This window comes from Pseudophryne corroboree, chromosome 3 (genome assembly GCF_028390025.1).
Source record: "Pseudophryne corroboree isolate aPseCor3 chromosome 3, aPseCor3.hap2, whole genome shotgun sequence".
Taxonomy (NCBI): Eukaryota; Metazoa; Chordata; class Amphibia; order Anura; family Myobatrachidae; genus Pseudophryne; species Pseudophryne corroboree.
In genome coordinates, this window is record NC_086446.1 from 596,307,652 (window position 1) to 596,333,873 (window position 26,222).

At 46.5% G+C, this 26,222-nt stretch overlaps 1 protein-coding gene across 2 annotated transcripts in view; it reads left to right on the forward strand.

The window, feature by feature from the left end:
• The first annotated feature begins 9,994 nt into the window (after nt 1-9,994).
• The window catches only part of PLA2G12B (phospholipase A2 group XIIB), a 40,365-nt gene continuing 24,137 nt past the window's right edge, over nt 9,995-26,222 (forward strand). The window contains exons 1-2 of one of the 2 annotated variants that reach the window (XM_063963694.1): nt 9,995-10,305; nt 13,657-13,733. In XM_063963694.1, coding sequence (XP_063819764.1) covers nt 10,074-10,305; nt 13,657-13,733 — 309 coding nt within the window. In that variant the 5' untranslated portion in view covers nt 9,995-10,073. Of the gene's footprint in view, nt 10,306-13,656; nt 13,746-26,222 lie in introns of both variants that reach the window. The other variant, XM_063963693.1, reaches the window with a different exon arrangement.

Consider the following 26,222-nt stretch of genomic DNA (forward strand, 5'->3'; position numbering starts at 1 on the left):
GAGGCACTGGATTATAAGGAAAGGTTACTAGGTTAGATATGTTTACACTAGAAAAGAGGCATCGAAGAGGAGCTATGATTAATATTTACAAATATATAAAGGGACAATACATGGAGCTAGCAAGCGATTTGTTTATTGAGAGATCTCTACACAGGGCACGCGGACACCCCCTGAGGTTAGAGGAAAGGAAATTTCATACCCAGCGAAGGAAGGGATTCTTCACAGTAAGGGCAGTAAGGATTTGGAATTCTCTGCCAGAGAAGGTAGTAATGGCAGACTCAGTAAATATGTTTAAAAATGGGTTAGATAAATTTTTAACTGAAAAAGATATCCAAGAATATAGTATTTAAAATGAAGGTATTTTGGTAACAGTATGCAATATAGTTGTCAAGTAGACTAACAACATAACGTCATCTCGGTCAGTATAGTTAAACTATACATACAGAATAGTGTAGGAAATATAATACAGGGTGAACTCGATGGACAACTTGTCTTTTATTAACCTCATTAACTATGTTACTATGTTACTCTATGGTGGTACTGGTAACCAGGGCCAGATTGGCCACCTGGCACTTCTGGCAAATGCCAGAAAGGCAGATGGCCCAATGGACCGGTCTGGCCACACAGAGATCGGGTCTGGCCAAGCAGTGCAGTCTCCCAGGGTTCTGTTTGGCTGCTCGAAACATAGAGACAGGGGCTGGCCGAGCGTATCCGGACTCCAGGTCGACACCACTTAGGTCGACACCATCAGTAGGTCGAAACGGACAGAGGGTCGACATGAACAAGGTCGACATGAGTTTTTCACATTTTTGTTTTCATATATTTTTACATTTTCATACTTTACGAGTCCACGTGGACTACAATTGGGAACGGTAACCTGTGCTGAGTGTAGCGGTAGTGGAGTGAGGCACCTTGCCCGAAGCATGGTGAGCCATGCGAGGGGGACACGGTCACTTTACAAAGAAAACGACACAAACCCCCCCACCCCATAAAAAACACATGTTTACCTTTTTTCCATGTCGATATTGTTCATGTCGACAGTTTGTCGACCGTTCTCTCACGTTGATATAATAGTGCTCACATTACTAATGAAACACTGCCATTTACGTTATTACATTATGCTTTGCTATGCTATTTTAGCTTTTATTCATATCAATAACATTTCTCTTACATCCTAGAGGATGCTGGGGTCCACATTAGTACCATGGGGTATAGACGGGTCCACTAGGAGCCATGGGCACTTTAAGAGTTTAATAGTGTGAGCTGGCTCTTCCCTCTATGGCCCTCCTACTAGACCCAGTTTAGAAAATGTGCCCGGTGGAGCCAGTCACAGCTAGGGGAGCTCCTAGGAGTTCTTTTAGTTTTATTATTTTTTTTAAAGAGTTAGGTACAGGGAGACTGCTGGCAACAGCCTCCCTGGTTCGTGGGACTTAGGGGAGAGTAGGATCAAACCCTCTGAGGTTAATGGCACCTATCTCCGCTGACAAGACACTGAGTTACTGAGGGTGTCGATCTCAAGCCTGCGAGGCGACCGCTCGCTCCCGCAGCACTGCCGCCACCCCATAACAGAGCCAGAAGAAGTCGGTGGTGAGTACGACGCCGGCGCCCCGACAAGCGGGGAGCTGGTGAGAATGGCGGCATCAGGGTGGGAGGGCTCAGAGGTACAGTGTGTGGCACTGTGAGGGGCGCCCTGGGCCAGCTCAAACACCCTTACACTGGTCACTGTTGCTATCAGGGACATCTGTACTACTGCTAGCGCCATTACCTCAGGCCAGTATAATCTGTGCGGGAATACACGCCATTTTAGGGGGGGAGCTTCTCATCAGAGTGGATCCCGCACTCACCAGCGCCATTTTCTCCCTGCAGATCACACTACAGAGATGCGGACAGGGAGCTCTGACCCTCCACATAACTCCAGCTATCCTGTGCGGTACCATGGGGTTATAGAGGGGGGGGGGGAGTGTTTATTCATATTACTGTGTAGTCTGTTTAGGTTACTCAGTCGGCGCCAGGCATTTATTATTATAACTGTCTACTGGGGCGCTGTGTGGGCTGGCTCCCTAACTCTGTGTCTCTCTGAAGGCAGTTGGGGGAAACTGTGTCTGACATTTTCGTGTGTGTGTGTGTGTGTGTGTGTGTGTGTGTGTGTGTGTTATATATCTCACATTACCATGTCTAGGGATTCTGTATCTCGTGCTGCAGTGTATGTATCTTCTCCAGAAGAGTCTATTCCATGTACTCAGGAATACAATATACTGTCTCAGCCCTCTGAATCCGAACCCCAGTGGGTGGCTTCTATTAAGGGTATGATATCCCAAATTTCATCTAGGATAGCTCATTATGAGACTGAAACACAGGTTTTAAAAACTCTTGTAGTCTTCTACTCCCACTACCTCAACAAACTCTCCTAGTATATGCCCAAAAAAGCGTGCTCTTGCCCAGGTAATGCAAGTCGACACGGATACCGACTCTGATATGGGTGACGGTGATGGGGATATACTGCGGGGGAGGCATCCCTTGCTAAGGGGGTGCAGCTAATGATTGAGGCCATTAGGGACGTTTTACACATTACTGACAAGGTACCTGAACAGGTCGAGGAGGCTTACTTTACAGACAATAAGAAAGTCTCCCTTACCTTCCCTGCGTCTAGGGAACTAAACGCATTATTTGAAAAATCCTGGGAAAATCCGGAGAAAAAATTCCAGATCCCAAAGAGAGTTCTAGTTGCTTTTCCTTTCCCTGAAGAAAATAGGAAAAAGTAGGAAAACCCTCCTATAGTAGACGCTTCTGTTTCTAGATTGTCTAAAAAGGTGGTTTTACCTGACCCTGGGTCTACCACTTTGAAAGAACCGACAGACCGTAAGATTGAGACTATGCTCAAATCCATATACACTGCTTCAGGCGTGGCGCTTAGGCCCACTATTGCTCTAGTAACGTGCCTGACCACTTTACTATTTCTAAGGCCATAGTAAAGTGGTCAGGCACGTTACTAGAGGATTTAGATACTATGTATAGAAGTGACATTGAAATGTTTTTACATCACATACAGGATTCTGCGGGTTTCATGGTGGAGGCCATGAAAGACCTTGGTAATCTAAATGCACGGACGTCTTCCATGGCTGTCTTGGCACGCAGGGGACTCTGGCTACGCAGTGGACCTCCCAGCCTGGAGGTCGGGCAGGTGGGAGCACGTCTAAGAAATTTCAGTCAGGTCTGGGCGTCCTCAGACCAGGACCCCTGGGTACAAGATATGTATCTCAGGGGTACAGACTGGAGTTCCAAAAGCTCCCACCTCATAGATTTTTCAAATCAGGCTTACCAACTTTTCTGACAGAAAGGGCTATCTTACAGGAAGCCATTCAAAAATTGGAAAGGGCAAATGTCATTGTTCCAGTTCCACCTCATCTGGAAAACAAGGGTTACTACTCAAACCATTTTGTGGTGCCGAAGCCGGGCGGTTCGGTCAGACCAATATTGAACCTCAAATCGTTAAATCCATATTTGAGGGAATTCAAGTTCAAGATGGAATCTCTGAGAGCGGTGATCTCAGGTCTGGAGGAGTAGGAATTCCTGGTATCCTTAGATATCAAGGATGCATACCTTCACATTCGTATTTGGCCGCCACACCAGGCTTATCTCAGGTTTGCGCTGTTGGACTGTCACTATCAGTTCCAGGCGCTGCCATTCGGCCTATCCACGGCACCGAGGGTGTTCACCAAAGTAATAGCAGAGATGATGCTTCTACTCCGCAAGCAGGGAGTGAACATAGGCCCTCATTCCGAGTTGTTCGCTCGCAAGCTGCTTTTAGCAGCTTTACACACGCTAAGCCGCCGCCTACTGGGAGTGAATCTTAGCTTCTTAAAATTGCGAACGAAAGATTCTCAAAATTGCGACCACACACCTCTTAGCAGTTTCTGAGTAGCTCCAGACTTACTCGGCATCTGCGATCAGTTCAGTGCTTGTCGTTCCTGGTTTGACGTCACAAACACACCCAGCGTTCGCCCAGACACTCCTCCGTTTCTCCAGCCACTCCCGCGTTTTTCCCAGAAACGGTAGCGTTTTTTCGCACACACCCATAAAACGGCCTGTTTCCGCCCAGAAACACCCACTTCCTGTCAATCACATTACGATCACCAGAACGAAGAAAAAACCGTGAGTAAAATTCCTAACTGCATAGTAAATTTACTTGGCGCAGTCGCAGTGCGGACATTGCGCATGCGCACTAAGCGGAAAATCGCTGCGATGTGAAAAAATTTACAGAGCGAACAACTCGGAATGACCCCCATAATTCCATATCTGGACGATCTGCTGATAAAAGCATCGTCCAGGGAGAAGTTGTTGCAGTCCATTGCTCTCACAACTCGACTGCTCTGGGATCATGCATGGATCCTGAATCTTCCAAAGTCACATTTGGAGCCGACAAGGAGATTGTCTTTCCTAGGGATGATCCTCGACACGGAAGTGCAGAGGGTATTTCTACCACTGGAGATAGCATTGGTGATACAAACAATGATCCAGGATGTCTTGAAACCTACCCGGGTATCGGTTCATCAGTGCATTCGTCTTGTGGGGAAGGTGGTTGCCTCTTACGAGGATCTACAGTACGGAAGATTTCATGCACGGTCCTTCCAACTGGATATTCTGGACAAGTGGTCGGGATCTCACCTACACATGCAACAGAGGACACATCTGTCACCGAAAGCCAGGATTTCACTCCTATGGTGGCTGCAAATGCCTCACCTTCTCGAGGGCCGCAGGTTCGGGATTCAGAACTGGATCCTTCTAACCATGGATGCAAGTCTCAGAGGTTGGGGCGCGGTAACCCAAGGGGAAAACTTCCAAGGAAGGTGTTCAAGTCTGGAATCCATCCTTCCAATAAACATTCTGGAACTGAGAGCCGTATTCAATGGCCTTCTACAAGCGGCACATCTTCAGCAGGGTCAGGCCATTCAGGTGCAGTCGGACAATGTAACGATGGTAGCCTACATCAACCAACAAGGCGGAAACGAAGAGCAGAGCTGCAATGACAGAGGTAACAAAGATCCTCCTCTGGGCAGAAAGACGTGTTGGCACTGTCAGCAATCTTCATTCCAGGAGTGAACAATTGGGATGCAGACGTCCTCAGCAGACACTATCTCCATCCAGGAGAGTGGGGACTCCACCCAGAACTGTTCGCAGAGGTGACAAGTCTTTGGGGCGTACCTCACATAGACATGATGGCTCCTGCCTCAACAAGAAGCTTCGCAGGTACTGTTCCAGGTCGAGAGACTCACATAGTCAGTGGCGGTGGATGCACTGGTGGCTCCGTGAATCTTCCAGTCGGTGTATGTGTTCCCTACACTCCTACTCATCCCAAGAATTCTAAAACTTATAAAAAGAACAAGAGTTCAGGCGATCCTCATAGCTCCGGACTGGCCAAGACGGGCTTGGTACGCGGATCTTCTGGAGTTACTGCTGGAACATCCGAGGCATCTTACTCTTCGGGAGGACCTTCTGCAACAGGGGCCGTTCACTTATCAAGACTTACCACGGCTACGTTTGACGGCATGGAGGTTGAACGCCAGATCTTAGCTCGGAAAGGCATTCTGAAAAAGGTTATTCCTACCCTGATGCAGGCTAGGAAAGGAGTAACATCTAAACATTACCATCGCATTTGGAAAAAGTATTTGTCTTGGTGTGAATCCAAGAAGTTTCCTACGGTGGAGTTTCAACTTGGGCGGTTTCTCCTCTTCCTGCTAGCAGGTGTGGATGTGGACCTACGTTTGGGCTTCATAAATGTCCAGATTTCGGCCATGTCCATTTTTTTTCCAGAAGCAGTTGGCTTCCTTCCCTGAGGTTCAGGTGTGGATGTGGACCTACGTTTGGGCTTCATAAATGTCCAGATTTCGGCCATGTCCATTTTTTCCCCAGAAGCAGTTGGCTTCCTTCCCTGAGATTCAGACTTTCTTGAAAGGGGTGCTGCACATCCAGCCTCCCTTTTGTGCCTCCTGCGGCACCTTGGGATCTTAACATGGTGTTGCACTTCCTGCAATCAGATTGGTTCGAACCTTTACAGGAGGTTGAGGTCAAGTTTCTCACTTGGAAGGCGGTCACACTGCTGGCATTAGCATCTGCTATGCGCGTGTCTGACTTGGGGGCTTTGTCCTGTAAAGGCCACAACTTTAATTTTTCATGAAGATAGAGCTGAGCTCAGGACGCATCAGCAATTTCTTCCGAAGGTTGTGTCGGCTTTTCATATCAACCAACCTATTGTGTTGCCAGTGGCTACTGACTCCTCACTTACCTCACAGTCCTTGGGTGTTGTGAGGGCTTTGAAGAATTATGTGAAGAGAACTTCTCGTCACAGAAAGTCGGACTCTCTGTTTGTTTGTCCTTTATGACCCCAACGAGATTGGGTGTCCTGCTTCTAAGCAGACGATTTCTCGCTGGATCAGGTTCACTATCCAGCATGCTTATTCCATGGCAGGCTTGCCGTGTCCAAAATCTGTTAAGGCTCACTCTACTCGTAAGGTGAGTTCTTCCTGGGCGGCTGCCCGGGGTGTCTCGGCTTTACAGCTTTGCCGAGCGGCTACTTGGTCTGGATCCAACATGTTTGCTAAGTTCTACAAGTTTGATACTTTGGCCTCTGAGGACCTAAAGTTTGGTCGATCAGTTCTGCAGGAGCCTCCGCGCTCTCCCTCCCGTACTGGGAGCTTTGGTACATCCCCATGGTACTAATGTGGACCCCAGCATCCTCTAGGACGTAAGAGAAAATAGGATTTTAATTACCTACCGGTTAATCCTTTTCTTGTAGTCCGCAGAGGATGCTGGGTGCCCGCCCAGCGCTTCGTTTTCCTGCAGTTGTTTCTTGGTTCAGTACTGCCTTATTACTTGGCTGAGTACGGCATTGTTACTTGGTTAAGTACTGTTGTTCAGCTGTTGCTGGATTGTTTCAAGCAGGTTAGCTTAGTTTGCTTTGTTACAGTATGTGAGAGCTGGTGTGAATCTCACCCCTATCTGTGTATTTCCTTCTCTCGAAGTATGTCCGTCTCCTCGGGCACAGTTTCTAGACTGGGTCTGGTAGGAGGGGCATAGAGGGAGGAGCCAGCCCACAGTATTAAACTCTTAAAGTGCCCATGGCTCTTAGTGAACCCGTCTATACCCCATGGTACTAATGTGGACCCCAGCATCCTCTACGGACTACAAGAAAAGGATTTACCGGTAGGCAGGGGTTAAAGTGAGCTGAAACGGGGTGGAACTGCGTTACGTCCGTTCCACATGGAGACGGAACGCAGTTACGCCTCCTCCGGCTCACCTAACCCGATGTCCCGGCGCTACAGGGAGATGCCGGGCGCCCACTGAGATTGCGATACCAGCGAGCGCCCGTCTCCCTCTCCACAGCCGCAGCCAGGAGCTCACTACTGAGCTCCGGCTTCCGGCTCTGTCAGTGCGCGCTATGGGAGAGACGTCATGACGTCTCTCCCATAGTGCCGAGTTGCGGACGCCCAGAGAGGACTGCGGCGGGAGCGGGGCTTGGTGAGTATGGTGCCCCCCCTCCCGTATGTGTACTAGTAGCGGCGCTTTTACTGGGGGCAAGTTACTTTGGAGCTTTACTACTGGGGGCAAACTACAAAGGGCAAACTACTGGGGGCTTTACTGCTGGGGCAAACTACTGGGGGCATTACTACAGGGGGGCTAAACTACTGGCGGCATTACTACAGGGGGCTAAACTACAAAGGGGCATAACTACAGGAGCTAAACTACTGGGGGTATAACCACAGGGGGGCATTACTACAAGGGGACATTACTAACGGGGGCAAACTACATGGGGGCTAAACTACAGGGGCTAAACAACTGGGGGCACAACTAGAGGGGGCATTACCACTGGGGTCTAAACTACAGGGGGTGGGGCAAACTACACGAGGGCAAAACTACTGGGGGCATTACCACTGGGAGGCTAAACTAAAAGGGGGTAGTAAACTACTGGGGTCATAACTGCAGGGGCATTACCAGTGGGGGCATGACTACTGGGGCTAAACTACAGGGTTCTAAACGACTGGGGCCATTACTACAGGCAACATTACTACTGGGGGCAGTACTACACAGGGGCATTACCATTAAGGGTATTAATGAGGGCATTGTAAAGGGGGCATTTAATAAGGGGCACCACTCCTGGGGACATAAGGGGCACTACTATTGCGGGTATTGCATAATGGGCACTACTACTGTGGGCATTGTATAAGGGCTGCTACTGCTGTGGGCATTACTATATGGGCCGACAAAGAATTTGAGCTCCCGGTCCGCCCTCCCTCGCTCCGCCCCTACCATCGCCACTGCACTGGAAGCCCTGGTTCCAGACTCCCAGCTGCAGCGGATCTGGGACCAGGCCGGCTTTATTATCCCTGCCGCCGCATCGAGCTCCTGTGACCGCGGCACTACTAGTTCAAATCTGTCGCTGATTGGCTGCCGATCCGCAGCAGTTTTGAAATATTAGCGCTGTGGTCACAGGAGCTCGATGCGGCGACAGGGATGATAAAGCCAGCCTGATTCCAGATCCACTGCAGCCACCCTCAGCATCCTCTGCCGCCCTGCCCTCGGACCTCTGCATGCCCACAGCCTCCTCCTCCGCATTATCTCTGAGGCCCACAGCCTCCTCCACTCCACGCCTACCACAGCCTACTCATCCACCGCACCGCAGACCACCGCCGCTGCTAAACAGGTAATCTTACCCTGCTGCCTTTCTCTCTCCCTAATCCCTACTGTATGCCCTTGCTGTCACTCTCCATGTCCCTGCTGTCACTTTCCATGTCCCTGCTGTCACTCTCCCTGTCACTCTATAATGTGAATTTCGGCTCATACCATGTGCTATAATGTGAATTTCGTCTCATTCTGTGTGCTATAATGTGAATTTCGGCTCATACCATGTGTTATAATGTGAATTTCGGCTCATACCATGTGCTATAATGTGAATTTCGGCTCATACCGTGTGCTATAATGTGAATTTCGGCTCATACCATGAGCTATAATGTGAATTTCGGCCCATACTGTGTGCTCATAATGTGAATTTCGGCCCATACCGTGTGCTATAATGTGAATTTCTGCTCATACCGTGTGCTATAATGTGAATTTCGGCTCATACCGTGTGCGGTGATGTGAATTTCGGCTCATACTGTGTGGTGTAATGTGAATTTGGCTCATACTGTGTGGTGTAATATGAATGTGGCTCATACTGTGTGGTATAATGTGAAAGGGGTCCTACTATTGTGGTGCATAATGTGTATAAGGGGTATATGGTGTGGTAAACTACACTGAAGGGCACGCCCCCTTTTGCATGGGCACACCCCCTTTTCAGGAGCGCGTGCGCCTTTGGCGCACACATAACTACAACCTTCACTTTTCCATACCCCCACTTCAAAATTTCTACTTGGGTGCTACTACTGTGGGCATTATTACTATTGTGTGACCACGCCCCTATCTTTTTGAAACCACACACCCTTTTTGCCGCACGCGCCTACGGCGCGCGCAATACATTTGTTACATGGGCACCGTGGAGAGGGGGGTGAGTTTCACCACCTCTCTAGGACCACTTTAAGCACTGCCGGTAGGTAATTAAAATCCTATTATTGCCTGTTGGGTAATAGCTGTGGACGGTATGTGTATTTTGTGATTGTGGGGAAAGAGAATTACTCCATCCCTCTTTTTAGCGAAGCTTACAGGGTAAGTAAGGGAAATATTTATTAATGCAGCATTATACCTTCATACTGACCTGTACTGTATCAGTCTAGTTATGCCCTCCTGCCACCATTGCTGATATTTTGTGTTGTAATAATAACAATTTTCTGTATGCAGAAACAATAATACATAAGACATGAAATTGTTAGATTTGGAGAAATCACTAGCTAAGAGTTTGACTAATCATCTCCTGGTCAGACTTCCACCAGGTCCAACCTTTGAACTGAATGTTCCCTGTATTTTTATTATTTCAGTGACCTCACCTCAGTTACTATTTCAGTGTGTAAAGTCCATTCTCAGGCATTATAGAAACTGCAGCCTGACAACACAGAGAACCTGCACAGCTGAGGTTTACGCACAGGATGAAGGTGATCATTAGAGCCACTGTGCTCTGTCTGGCACTTAGCATTGCCACCAGTACAGATGATGTAACACAAAATACCACCAACAACCAGATACCCCCTGATGATTCATCCTCAGACTGGGGCCTAGGTACAGTACGTGATGGATTTGAGGCAGTCAATGGTTATTTTGACTCCTTTTTGGAACTCCTGGGTGGACGAAATGGAGTTTGTCAATACAAATGTCGATATGGTAAGTTCTTGTTTCATGTTAACCCAAGAAAGTGCATTTTTAATAGAGCATTTACCTGTTATAGAACAATATAATATAGATCTGTATTCACTAGCTGTATGGGTTTTGATAATATTTCTGCTAGAAATTAGCAAAGTGTCCTGCGACACTCATTCTGCATTTAGGTGTGCTATGTGCATGCGTTGCAAGTGGAATTTGGCTTAACATTTTCCAGTCAAGGCCTGGGCAACCTGCGGCTCTCCAGCTGTTATGAAACTACACAACCCAGCATCCCCTGCCACAGTTTTAGCATTCCCTAATAGCAAAACTGTGGCAGAGCAAGCTGGGACTTGTAGTTTCACAACAGCTGGAGAGCCAAGGGCTGACCAGGCCTGTCCCAGTCCTAGTTAGGGTTGCCACCTTTCAAGAATACCAGGGCTGGACAATTCCTCCTACCCACCAGGACTACTATGTTAACACGAATAAGACAAACATTAAGAAAATGTCTTTAGCAAAGTATGTGTGTCTGCCAGTTGTCACAGTCTGACACTGAGCTCAGTGACTGCTGAGGAGACTGTGCCCAGTGTCCAGAATTTCAGGGGTCCTATGTGTTTTGCTTCAAATTTAAAATCACTGTAAAATCTACCAATATGCACTCACTGTCTGAAGAAATGTAAGCGCAAGCACAAACAAATGGCCACCACGCAGCCTCCGCCTGGCAGCCTGGCCTAGTGTCCACAGACCTCTGCTCTTTCTCCGTCAGCTGATGCAAGTGGTCCTTACTTCTAACTGTGGTGGCCAATCCTGGGATCAGAATCATCGGGATCCTAGGATTTAGGCCAAAAATCGTCAGGGATTAAATACCGGGGAGTTTGGGATCAGGTAGTCCTTTGATTTTTTTTAATGTCGGATAGCGTTGAACGTCCTCAGGAGACTCGGACGATGCCCGGCTCCCTCCTCCCGGCTCCCCATGCGCAGCATGACGTGAAGTCAGAGGTCACGCTGCGCAGCCAGACACCCGCCACACAGACCGTACCAAACTGGAAGAAGTGACCCATCTACCTTCCCAGGTACTATGGTGGTCAGTTATGTGGGTGGGGCGGGGAAAAAAGGAACCAACTAATCCCAGGATTAACCATTTTTCAATCCTGATACCCGGGATTGTAAAAATGGCCCGGGATTGGCCACCCTACTTCTGACCCATCCACGGTCGATTTCACTCCCAGGTAGTGACTCAGTCAGTAAAGTGGGCAGACGGCAGCGGCAGGTCACACGATATGGTGTCAGCAGTGGGCAGCAGCTGCTAGTCCTCCTAGGGCTCCTCTCCTCTTGCTGGTTTTGCTCACAGCGGGGACTTGGGGAGAACATTCCAAGCCAACTCCAGTCAGCCAGTATCCAAGATGGCCCTGGCATCTGTGCACCTGTGTAGGAGTGCTGCGACCTGAGGCTGCGGAGCTTGAGCAGGTAGAGAGGGCTCTCACTCTCACAGGCAGGGCATATGCAGACTGTGGTGGCTGGCAGGAGCGGGACAATATGCTCTTGGTCCAGGACAATCCCGCCGAAAACTGAATGGGTGGTAACCCTAGTCCTAGCCCTTCTGCACCACAGCACACCACAAAATGAATAGACTGTCATTGCCCCAGTTCTATTTGTTATACATTCAGTGAAATACAAATTTCACAAATGCAGTGCAGAGAATAATGCAGAAAAATAGGATTTATTTGGAAAACAAGAGCTAAACTCTGCAGAATTTGGTAAAAAAGAGTCCAGACAGCAGTCCCCACTTAGAATAATGGCTACTGCAGTCTGGAGCATCAGTTTGCCTAATGCCGAGATATACCCTATATTATACTTTTCTAAAATTGCAGACATACTATACACTAAAAGAACGGTACAGATTATGATAAACTGGCCACTGGGTGTCACTGTTTGACTTTTGTCCATGGAAAATAGACATTTTTGGTTTTGTATTACACAATAATTCTTTAATCCCCTTATTGTTTAACCTCTAGCACAGTTGCTGGGAAGTAATTTCAGAAATGTACAAGTAATAATATTAAATGAAAATTCTTTTACTATTAAATTAGTTTTCAATTGCAGGATGGGTGCCCTAGTAAACCTCAAACCTCTGGAATATTGCCCAATATATTGTCTTGCTTTAGGTCTCATACACAGTCTATTCGCCACTCCAAATTAAATGACTCTGCTTTATATGTTACTTGTGCAGTTACTTTGTCTGACAAAATATATTAGCCTGAACAACAGTTGTACTTTGACATATCTGTAATTATTTATTTATTAACAGTTTCTTATATAGCGCAGCAAATTCCATTGCGCTTTACAATTGTAAATAACAATGATATAACAAAACTGCCTAGTAACAAACAGTCATAGAGGTAGGAAGGCCCTGCTCGTAAGCTTACAATCTATAGGAAATATCAAAATAATGTTCTAGTAGGCATAGCATAACACAACAAACAACAAGAATACATACTTTTATAGCAATTCGAACAGCTTTGGCGTTTGGGCCAGTTACAATGTATACTTTTTTTGGAGAGTGAGTGACATTTCAATTCAATATAAAATTTGTCTGAAGAAGAGTATTCCCATTTCACCTAAATAATTATATGTTGTTATTATCAGTCTGTTGTTATTATCAGTCTGAACAGAAGTGGCAATAGAGAAGCTGATGCAAAAGAAGTACTACATTGCAGCATCACAATGAGGTCAGATGGAAGAGAACACATTACAGACATGTATTACAGGCACTGAACTGGTTTTCAGGAACATAATTTCCTTAGTGGTGATATTATAATTTTCTGATTGCGGCATTTAGCTACCCATTGTCCTCTCAGTCAGCAAGTCGGCAATGACCATATAGGCAGTCATAATGTCAACAACAGCATTTTGCATTGTACCATGTCAACAAATTATATGTCTGCATAACGGGGTTCAGTCAGGATCCTGACAGTCAGAATACTGACAGTGGGATGCCGGTGGTCAGAATCTAAATGGATCCAGATGGTAAGTACTGGCCTTGGGGTTAGGGTTAGACCCTTTGGTGGGAGGGTCAGGGTTAGGCTACAGGGGTGGAGTAGGTTAGGGTTAGATTGTTGGGGATGGTTAGGGTTAGGCTTCGGGAGGGGACAGTTAGGGTTAGACTGCAGCTGAAGCTGAATAAGGCCCTCTGTTCTCTAGATTAGATTCAGGCCAGGGATTTTGTTAGTAAATAGTTTGCTAAAGGTTGCAGAATGTTTCAAACTTGCTTGGAAAACCATTAAGGTAAATATTGTGCTTTGTTTGGTATTTTAGTTATTGTACGGTGAAGCTCTGCTTTTTAATATGATGGTTATTTGTTATTTTTGATTGCAGGTAAAGCCCCTCTACCCAGGCCAGACTACAAGCCCCCAGAACCCAATGGCTGCAGTTCCTATTTCCTTGGTCTCAAGGTACCAGAAAGTGTATGTACCGCTAACATCAACTGTATTCCCAGCACAGACCATTATAGTTTTTAATTCCAACAATTCATAAGCATCAACTGGCTGAAAAACAAGCAATTATAACACTGTGATAAAAAAAAAAAAAAAAAAAATTTCGACCATAAAATCACATTTGTATATATTTTTGTCAAAAAATCACAGACATGTACTGTATAATTGAGACACACACATTACAATATATGGGCCTGATTAAGGGACGGGCAATGACTGGACATTATCAGGTAGGCTGTGTTTTCCTAGGTTATGTAGGTAGAATTGCAGGCTATTCAAAGTTAAGCATACACAAAGATCCATCTGATTTCTAATATCTTTCATTGGATATAGGGCTAGTGTAAGTGCACGCAGAGGCGTAGCATGGAGCCATGACACTAGGAGCAGGTTCATGTCCACACACACACATTCAAACATACACATACGGGGATTGACACAGACACACACGTATACACAGACATATACACACATACATACACACACATGAACACGCACATATACACACATACACATAAACACCCACATATATACATATACACACACACATACAGTATACACACATCAATTCTCACAAGAAGAGGGCAGCAGCTCCTCGGTCTAGTCTGGAGGGGTGGAGCTTCTATGTGATTGATAGGCTGGGCCACTGTGGGTAGGAGGAAAGGACTGATGAGAGGGAAGGGATAGCCACCACATTGCCTGCATGTTCCATATTACTGAATGCAGGTACCTGGCAGCCAGGAAGGTTCTTTTGACAAGCCTTCAAATTTCCTCTCATCCCCCAAAACTACACTGCACTGGACTCCCTGCAATGCAGTCAGTGACCAGGAACATACAGGCTCCGCCCTCATTACGGCCCTTAATGCCGTAATGAGGGCATTAAGGGCCGTAATTATGATGCCTACATTCACAAGCGGATCAATAGGGCAATCACATACTGTAGTTGTGGCCAACTCTGAATACAGGCGAAGTGCCGCATTTATTTCCAGACAATTCAGCAGTATCTATTGTCGACTTGTGTGCAGATCTGAATAAGGCCTTATTTGTTTACAATGTAATTGTTTTAAATCACATTGTAATAATAAAAAAAATGCTTGGTGAAACAGTTTTTATGTCAGCCTTTGTGATGTCACTCAGTTTTGGTATAATAGTCCCTGCTTGTTATATAGTTGCCAGTTTACAGCTGCATTTGCTGATATGACATCTCACAGCGTAATGTAATCTTATTTTAACCTAATTGTTATATGCAAATAGTGTTAGATGGATAACGATAGAAAGCAGTGTTGAAATGAAGTCAGATTGTGATTATCACTTTAATAGGCTGATCATAGCCTTTATGATTTCAGTCAGCTGTGGTATAAAAGTAACCAAACAAATTAACAGGTGGCGCTTGTCAATCAGTTGAAATAAAAAAACATTTATTTAAGCACAATGAATAAGATTATAACACACTCCCGGGAGAATAAAAGAATGTAACAGAGTTCACAATAATAAAAAAATGTGCCCTATAATAAGGCTGCTTATTTCATTCCTCAGGAAACCAGTTATAATTTGATGAACTTAAATGCACATGTTAAATAAATAACTGCGCCCAGAGGATTTGCACTATCAGTAATATATTTTTGATGCAAACAAATTAAAATATAAAATATATATGTGTAAATAATTAATTGATTGATATACTATCATAACAAAAGTCACTCACGTCTTGGTATACCAAAAGGTACTGAATGAGTCACAAATCCACTGCAGTTGGTATTTAATTGTAAAGACACTTTGTTGAATTACCTCCGCTGGGCAGGAGCCTATTCTATCCTTGCTCCCTGGTGTCGTCCCGCTGTGCTGTCAGGGAAACGCACCAGAGCCTCAGCGGGTAAAGTGTGCTGCGCCGTGCAGTGTGCCTCACCGAGCTGTGCAGGTAGATTACACTGCCTCCGGTACCTCCGCACTTGCAGACAGGAGGCTGTTTGAGCTGATATTCTGGAGTGCGCCGGTCTGCGCCGGGTTGCAGGGAAACAGCACCGATGGTGACCACTTCCCCAGATGGCGTGGTTGGCCGTAGCAACGGGGATGGGAAATGCAGTGCAAATGCAGGTGCTCCCGGTGGTGATGCTGTAAGAGTGGGCTACTCTGCACGGACAATGCTTTGGTGCAGCGGCTGATGGGAGTGTGAATCCTTCCAAGTAGAACCTTGTGGTATAAAAGTCACTGCTTGGTATACTATCAATTAACAGCTGTATCTGCTGATATGACATTTCATGCTGTAAGGAAAGCTTCTTTTTTAACCTAATTGTTATATGAAAATAATGATAATGGATATGAGTAGTGAAAAGCAGGCAGGTTTTATCACTTCAATAGGCTGATTTATGTGACTGACTAACATCATACAGCCTTTGTGTTGTCACTCAACTTTGGTGTAAAAGTAACTGCCTAGAATGTCAGTTATTAGCTGTATCTGCTGATATGACAGTTCAGTGTCCTATATATCCCTCTATCTCTATCCAGCTATCATTATTTACATATAACATTTAGGTTAAAAAAACATACTTTACACTGTGAGATGTCAAATCACCAGATGCAGCTGATAACTGACCTTTCTATACCAAGCAGTGACTTTTATGCCAACACTGAGTCACAATGCAAAGACTGTTTATGATGTTAACCAGTCATATGATAAGCCTACTGATAAGCCAACTTGCCTGTATTTCAGCATAGATATCTATCATTACTTTCATAAACATTTAGCTTAAAATAAACTTTTTTTCTCTGTCAGATGTTATATTCAGCTTACAGCTGATACGACATGGCAAAGGCTGTTTAACGTGTAAGGCAATCACATAATTATCCTTATTGTTCTCATTTAATGAGCACACAGCAAAAATGCTAAACGTAAACACCTATCAAAACTTAGCAGTAGGCGCTAGATACTGTATACATTAATAGTTAAAGTGCATTATTTATGGGAAAAATACCTTTAAGAAATTGTTAATGATGTAAAAAATCTTCTTGCATGAACTAACTGCCAAATATTCTGGGCACAACTGTTGTCTGACACTTATTATGCAGGTTGTTTTAATAAATAATCTACAAATTGGGAAATTGTTTGAAGATAGCTTTATTTTTCATAAATTATCAAATTAATTACCTTCCTCAAAGTCACCTTTCTGATTTTAAATTTACATTGGTGTAAATTCAGCCAGTTCCTTCTTTAAATGTTTTGTACATATTTACATGAATATTTATCAAACAAATGTAATATCCAGAAAGGTACTATCATTGGCTCCTGTACCTATAGTGTACATACTGGGTATCTAGAATGAGGAAACCCATGGCGCATGTTCCAGACTAAGTATTGGAACAATATGAAGGAAATTGGACTAAAAAAATTGAGCATGGCTTATTTATTTGTTCCAGAGGAATTACTTATCGTGCAATACATTACAGAGGAGGCTCCCCCAGCATTTACTCCAGATGGATTTAGATGAGCCATAAAGTCACACATTTTACACTGTATGTCTACTGTATTTCTTTTTATAAAGTGCACTACAGGTCCAACAGACTCTGAATGCCAGGGCATGGTGATGCTGAGAGCACTACAAGTGCCTGCATACTCTGCTGTGTGACAGTATGATATGAGGGTTCCATGCTGCGGGTTTTCTTGTTATAGCATCACCAGGCCAGCCTGTCGCAGCCTAGTGCATGTATTGGCTATTTTGTGCCCTATTGTATCAGTAGACTATAAGCACTGCTCCTGATGACACTTTGAGAGCGGGGGGGACATGCTGGTTTTTATTTAACAATGTTATTATTATTATTATTATTATTAATAATAATAATAAAAAAAATAATAATAATATAAAACACTGCAGAGGACTGCTCTGATTGTTTTCATATGCATGGAACTTTTTACAAACGAACTGTTGTATACATACAGATAGATATATAGAGATAATAGTCTCAGAGCTGTACTGAATAGTGCTGATGTAGTAATGTATATCAGCAGCCACCTGGGAAACAGGATTGCCAGCATATTAAAACGAAAAGCACACTATATAGACCCAGGCAGCGCTTAATAATACATATACACAACAGTAAATATGAATAATCTCCCGGGGGTATAGGTATAAAATTGGATATAAATAATGCACTTATCGAGCATATACAGATAGCATTATACCATGGTATTTCTCACAAAATGAAAAAATACAATAAAATCACATGAAATAAAACAGCCTGTTTGCTGAATGGGTAGAGCTCTATAGTACACTAAATGTCCAGTGATATTAGATGTAATACCGCTAGGTCAGCCGGCCATTAGAGAACAGCGGCGGCACTCAGATTTGAAACAGTCTGCCCAATCCGCTGGAATGGCATTGGTGTACATAGAATAGCCAGATATAAATATATTTTCTCTAGCATCCATAAGGGATATTGGGGACAGAATTAGATGGGGTATAGACGGGTGCAAAGGAGCCAGTGCACTTTACATTTCTTCAACTGGGTGTTCTGGCTCCTCCCCTCTATGCCCCCTCCTACAGGTCAGTTTAGAAAAAAGTGCCCTCAGGAGAGGATGCACACTCTGCAAGCTCCAGAGTTTTTCTTCAGTTTCTTTTAAAGTTTTATTTTTTTTGGTATGCTGTTTGGACAACAGCATTCCTGCACAGTGGGAGTTAGGGAGGGACGGTCACAGGCATCTTGAGGTGCAGAGCCGCTTCCCCGGTGCAGGACCACCGTCCTGAGGGGCTGTTTGTTCAGCGGGGCATGGCGCCTTGGCTGTCGCAGCTGCAGCATGCTACACACCCCTAACGCTGCCTGAAGGTGATCATAAGTGGTGAGTACATGCAAAGGACCCCACTGGGGGTCCCCCCTGGTTCACTGTACGGATGAAGCGCGGGGGAGACCCACTGTAGCACCTGCGTGAGACTGGCTAAAATGCATTGTACTGTTCCAAGCATTTATGTGAGGCTACAAACATAGGGAGACATGGCCAGTATAAATATAAAACAGTAGCTACGGCACCATGGCGGGAGGCAGAGCTACATGAGAGCAGGCTCAGCTGCATTTTAGCACATTCCTCTGCATAGCAGCAGCAGCCTCATATAGCTCCTCCATAACAGTCCCTGGATCGCTGGTACCGGGTGTAGAGGGGGAGAGCCGCTATATATGTGCACAAGTAACATCCCTCTGAGAGATTTCTCAAAATATAATCTCACTGTTGTTTACATATAAAACGCTGACAGCCTCACTGGGGCTGTGCAGCGCTGGGTGCGCTGGTGTCCTCTCTCCTGTGTCTCCTCTCACATGCAATAGGACAGGCTTGTGTTGTATTTCAGGCTGTGTTGTATGTGTATTGTTCCTGTTTTCTTATTCAATATGGTAAAACAGAAGTTATGCAGTGTTTATAATGCTAGATTCTCTCCTAGTTCATCTGGCTCAATATCATATGAGCAGTGTAGTCGGTCATCTCAGAATGCTGATAACAATGTGGGGGAGAGTCCAGAGCCCTCCTGGTTTGGGGCTATCAAAACTATTATGTCTGATATGTCATCTCAACTCACTGCAAATGCCAATAAGACTCAGGAACTGCAACAAGCAGTGGCAAGTCTAACGGCTAAACATCCCTCCCTGTCTGCAACAGGGGCACAAAAATGTGCTCTACCTGCACTCCTATCAGATACTAATGATATACAGGATGATGGGGATGATGTGGACCCCATAAGTGGGGATCCCACCCAGGGGTGTATCTACCCATTGGCCAGGATGGCACTCGCCAGGGGCGCCAGGCAAGGAGGGGGCGCCGCCTGGCTGTGCCACCCGCGCAGCCAAAGGGTAGAAAAGCAGTACTGTCAGACTGTACCTGGTGAGAGTCTGTTACTGCTGGAGCGGCGCTGGTGTCCGGTAGCACCGCACTTGTAATCAGACTCAAAATAAACTACAGCTCCCAGCAGCCCTTGTTGCTGGGAGCTCCCGGCAGCAAGGGCGGCTGGGAACTGTAGTTTATTGTGAGTCTGATTACAAGTGCGGTGCTGCCGGACACTAGTCTTATCACTAGTGCAGTGTGGTATGCGGTGCTGACGGACACCGGCGCCGCGCCGGCAGTAAAAGACTATCACCAGGTACACAGCAATTGTTATATAGCACAGTACTATAGATCTATTTGTTGTTGAAGATAATAAAATAGTGTCAGTGTTTGGGAGAAGGGACTGTAGTACCGGGAAAACTACACGATTTTCATGCATGTTAGATGTAAGTAAGTAGCAAGTAAGCGAAAACTTTAACTCGTTGAGTGTAATAAAGAAAATACATATCTTACCTATTTCAAGGCCAGGTTCAAGGAAATGTATATCAGTTAATTGTATAATTGATCATTTTATCTTGGAAGTGATGGCACCCTGATGTTTTTTCTAACAGGAAGCACTTTTACCATCCAACTAATGGTGTTTGGTTAATAGCTGGGTCCATTTGAGGCTCATCTCACTGCAGCTCATTAGCATTTAATTCAGAATGCAGTCAAGATGCCAGCGTTTGGCATTCCGGCGGTCGGAAAGCTGACGCCAGCATCCCGAAACTGCTCGGAATGCTGATGCTGGCATCCCAACATAGATAGCGATGCAGAATGCCAAAATCCGGATCGAGTTGGTGCCAAAGTTTCTACTGGCAAGCCACGTGGGAGGGTTAGGGTTAGGCAGCGAGGGTTAGGGTTAGGCTGCAGGGAGAGAGATTAAGAAGGGTGGGTTAGGGTTAGGCACCACTGAAGAGGCTTTTGGGGGGGCAGGTTAAGATCAGGCTGTGTGAAAGGTAGGTTAGGGGGGAGGGATGGTATAATATGAATATGAGGCACTAGTGTGCAGTGTAATGCAAATAAGGGACACTACTGTGTCGCATAATTTGAATTGGAAGTACTATAGTGTCCATGCCCTTCCCACACAAGACCATGCCCCATTTCCAATACTCACACCTTATTCCAAATGTGTGTAGGGGGGGAGGGGGGCGCCAACCCCTTACTTTGCCAGGGGCGCTCGGACCCCTAGATACACCCCCGATCCCACCCCTACCCAGGGTATTGCACCCCTCATATTGGCTTTTCGAAATGTGTTAAAGCTACCCCTGGAGGATGCTAATAGTCAGCAGTAATTTTTCCTCCCACGAGACAAACGGACAGTCACATTTCCTGATTCCAAGGAATTGGATGACTTACTTAAAATGGCCTGGAAAAATCCAGATAAAAAATATCAGGTGTCCAAATGGATTCTGCATACATTCCCCTTTGCCCGTGAAGGCAGAAAATTCTGGGAACAATCTCCAGCAGTGGATGTCTCAGTCTCTCGCCTTTCTAAAAAGGCGGTATTTCCTGCTTCGGGCTCCTTTACGGTAAAGGACCTGGCAGATAGGAAAATTTAGTCCACTCTAAAATCTATCTACACTGCTGCAGGTGTAGCTCATAGACCGGTCATTGCAGGTTGCTGGATGACACATGTAATTCATTCCTGGGCTACTCAAATTCAGGAAGGTCTTTCGGGAGATATGACCTTAGTTACTACTGTAACTTTTCTAAATCACATTCAGGACACGGCAAGAGTCCTCTGTGACTCCCTTAAAGAGATTGGCAACATTAATGCTAGGACCTCTGCTATGGCTGTGTCCGCGTGCAGAGCCATATGGTTGTGTTAGTGGATTGCTGATGCAGATTCCAAACGTAATGTGGAATCTCCTCCCTTCAAAAGTGAATGGCTCTTTGGAGGTGAATTGGACACATTGATCTCCAAAGCTACTGCTGGGAAATCCACATTTCTCCCTTCAGGAGCTCCGCCTGCTAGACGTGCCTAACCGGGACCGTCTACTCAGTTCTTTCGGTCCTCTAGATTTCGATCTAGCGCCAGAGGGGCCTCCAATGCAGCTAGAGGCACCAGAGGTAAGCCTAAGAAACCAGCCGTTGCCGGATCTCAGGATCAAAGCACAAGTTCGGGTTCCGCAAAGACTTCAGCATGACGGTGCCCACCCACCCCGAGGGGATCTCGCGGTGGGAGCTTGGTTACGTCACTACAGCCACATCTGGGAAGGTTCCTGCCAAGATGCTTGGGTAAGGGACCTTATCTCTCAGGGTTACAAGCTGGAGTTCGACGGTGCTCCTCCCCAACTATTTTTCGAGAACGGCTTACCAGCTTGGAAAATATGTGAGGTACGCTGCTACTGACCATCAACAAGTTGGTCCAGTCCCAGGTCATTGTTCCAGTACCCCTACAACAACAAGGACAAGGTTACTACTCCAGTATGTTCGTGGTACCAAAACCAGAAGGGTCGGTGAGACCCATTCTGAATCTGAAGTCCTTGAATCCTTACCTGAAGGTTTTCAGATTCAAGATGGAATCTTTGAGAACGGTGATTGCAGGCCTGGAGCCACAGGAGTTCCTTGTGTGCCTGGATATACCAATTTGGCCTCCTCATCAGGCTTATCTGCGGTTCGCCATACTGAATGATCACTACAAGTGATCCGGTGATGATTTGGCTGTCGACCCAGGCCAGGATTTCTCTCCTGTGGTGGCTACAGTCTTCCAACCTTCTGGAAGGTCGACACTTTGGGATTCAGGATTGGATCCTCCTCACGACGGATGCGAGTCTGAGAGGATGGGTAGCTGGTCACCCAGGGGCGCAGTTCCAGGGCAGGTGGTCTGCCCCAGAGGCCCTACTTCCAATCAACATTCTGGAACTTCGGGCTATCTACAATGCTCTGATTCAGGCATTCCCTCTACTTCGGGAGCAGTCTGACAACGCGACGGCGGTGGAGTACATCAATCGACAAGGAGGGACAAAAAGCAGGGCCTGCATGCAAGAAGTGTCAAGAATACTCCTCTGAGCAGAAAGAATTGCAAGAGCACTGTCCGCAATCTTCATTCCGGGAGTGGACACGATCTCCACGCGGGAGAGTGGGGACTACACCCTCAGGTGTTTCAACAGATCGACAGGTGGGGATACCCACAGATCGACTTGATGGCCTCTCGCCTCAACAAGAAGCTTTGCTGCTATTGCTCACATACAAGGGACCCTCAGGTGAGCGCAGTGGATGCGCTGACATTGCCTTGGCCTTACCAGCTGGTCTACCTGTTTCCTCCGATTCCGCTGATCCCAAGGGTGCTCAAGCGGATCGGGCATCAAAGAGTGAGAGCAATCTGGATTGCCCCAGATTGGCCCTGAGGAGCGTGGTACATGGCTCCTCTGGACATGTCCATAGAGGACCCTTGGCGTCTGCCTCTAAGAAGGGGTCTTCTTCAACAAGGACCGTTCATCTACCCGGACTTACGGCGGCTTCGTTTGATGGCATGGAAGTTGAGCGGAACATCATAGAGGGGAGGAGCCAGCACACCCAGTTGAAGAAATTTAAAGTGTACTGGCTCCTTTGGACCCGTCTATACCCCATCGTACTAATTCTGTCCCTAATATGCCTTATGGACTACGAGAAAAGGATTTATGGGTAGGTATTTATTTCCTATTATCTCACAGCTGAGCCCATATGTGGCTTAGTAGCCTCTGTATTGGTCCTGTATGGACTGTGGCCAGCGCTGTGGCTGAAAGCAATTGCCGGGCAGTCAGAGACGTGACGGGCGGTGAGTGCACTATCAAGTCTGAGCGCTTCCATCTCTCACTGGTAACCTGCCTTTTGAAAAAGCCGCCCTGTTGTGCGGAGTGTAAAGATCACAGGTGTACTAATCTCTTCCCAGTGGATGTTTAATACTTGTTCTATTGCCGCACAAGCCACATTGGTGCCGGATCCACTGGTAATAACATCTACCAGTGGCGGAACTAGCGAGCGGTGGGCCCAGGTGCAACAAAAAGCTTTGGGACCCCCCCATCCCGTCCAAGTCCATCCACTCACCCCTGGAGAGGATCTGGTGAGAGGGACCTGCTCAGGGCCAGGGTAATGGATTCCTAGCAACAGTGCTGTAACTAGACATTTTAGCGCAGTGTGCAAGAAATGGCATCGGAGACCCCCTCTTTGTAAAACAATGGCCGTGCGCGCCGTAGGCGCACACAAAATATATAGGGCGTGGCTTCATGGGGAAGGGGTGTGGCCACAAAATAATACCAATTCATATAACGGTGCACAGTAGTCTCCATTATTCAAATTACGCCGCACAGTAGCACCACTACACCGGGTAGAGCCCCTTTTTACACATTACGGCGGACAGATTCCCCTTTTTACACATTACGGCGGACAGATTCCCCTTTTTACACATTACGGCAGACAGTGTCCCCTTTTTACACATTATGGCAGACAGTCCCCCTTTTTACACATTGCGGCAGACAGCGTCCCCTTTTTACACATTATGCAGACAGCGTCCCCTTTTTTACACATTACGGCAGACAGCGTCCCCTTTTTACACATTACGGCAGACCGCACCCCCTTTTTTCACATTACGACAGACAGCATCCCCTTTTGTACACATTACGGCAGACAGCGTCCCCTTTTGTACACATTACGGCAGACGGCGTCCCCTTTTTACACATTACGGCAGACAGCGTCCCCTTTTTTACACATTACGGCAGACAGCGTCCCCTTTTACACATTAAGGCAGACAGACAGAATATATAGGTAGATAGATAGATAGATAGAATAGATTATAGTCAGTCAGGCTCCTCGGTGCTGCAGCTTCTGGCAGATCCCGGGCAGGGGAGAAGAAGGGAGGGTGACTCGGGAGCTGCAGCAGCGCAGTGTAATTGGTGGAGGCGCCGCTGCAGCAGTCCCTGTCCATCCACATAGGCTGGCCGCCGCTACTGTGATGAGGGAAGCGCATCCCAGCATTCACAGCGGTGGCCAGCCTATGTGGAAGGAGAGGGACAGCTGCAGCAGCACCTCCACCAATTACACTGCGCTGCTGCGGCTTCCTCCTCCACCTCTCTCCTCCTCCCCCCCTTCGCCGTGGCCACTGCATCCCTGTGCTCTTCTCGGCGGGCGGCGGTGGCCCGCAGCACACAGCAGCAGTCAGGCGGCATGTAATGAGTCAGTTTGACTCATTACATGTCGCGCTGGCTTTGGGCCCCTTGAGCCCCGCTTGCACTGGTGGAGTCCCTTGAGCCCCGCTTGCACCCCTTTGGGCCCCGCTTGCACTGGTGGTAGTTCCGCCACTGACATCTACAGCCAGACATCACTGCCTTACGGTGCACAGTCTGTCACCATCAACCAAGTCTCCGGTGGTTACCAGTAATAGACTGAAGTGCTCAGACTTGATAGCGCACTCACCACCAGTCATGTCTCTGACTGCCCGGCAACTGCTGCCAGCCGGACCAATTCAGAGGCTACTAAGCCACATACGGGCTCAGCGGTGAGATAATATATTTATATATGGCTACTCTATCTACACCAATGTCATTCCTGCGGATTGGGCAGACTGCGGAGTGCCGGCTGACCTAGCGGTAATACATCTAATATCACTGGACATTTAAGGGTAATTCAGACCTGATCGCTAGGCTGCATTTTCATACAGCGGGCGATCAGGTCTAAACTGCGCATGCATCACAAAGGAGCGTCGCACGGGTATAAAGCGGATCGTCGCTCAGTGATGGGATTGTGCAAAGGATCCATTCGCAAGGGCGTTCGCAAGGAGATTGACAGGGAGAAGACGTTTGTGGGTGGCAACTGACCGTTTTCTGGGAGTGTTTGGAAAAACGCAGGCGTGTCCAAGCGTGTGCAGGGCGGGTGTGTGACGTCAATTCCGGTCCTAAACAGGCTGAAGCGACCGCAGCGGCTGAATATGCCCTGGGCCGTGCAGACACTGCACAAAATCTGTTTGTACAGTTCTGCTACACGTGTTCGCACACTGGCACAGCTAAAATACCCTCCCCGTGTAGGCGACGATTATCTGATCACAGCAGTGCAAAAATCGCCTGCTAGCGATCAGGTCTGAATTAGGCCCTTAGTGCATTATAGAGCTCTACCCATTTAGCAAACAGGTTGTTTTATTTCATGTGGTTTTATTGTATTTTTTTCATTTTGTGAGAAATACTATGTTATAATGCTATCTGCTCGATAAGTGCATTATTTGTATTCAAATTTTATACATATACCCCCGGGAGGGTTATACTATTTCTTATCCTTATTAAACATCATTTATTCATATTTACGGTTGTGTATACTGTATATATTATTAAGCGCTACCTGGGTCTACAGTATATGCATTATACAGATAGATGTGCATACTGACAGGAGCATGTGTGTGTCCCTGCAGTGTGCATTTGACCACATATTTGTAAACGTGCCCTTATTGTACTTGTAGTGCTTGCACTCCCTTTAGTCATAAGATGGTGCAAATGCAGATGCAAGCATCTCTGGAAAACTGCATGTGTGCATTCTCTTGTGAGCATGTCCAGCACAAGTATGCATGTTTTATACTAAAAGAGGCCCAAACCCCTGGCAAAGTAAGGGACTGGCAATAATAATTGGAATAATTAAAACAG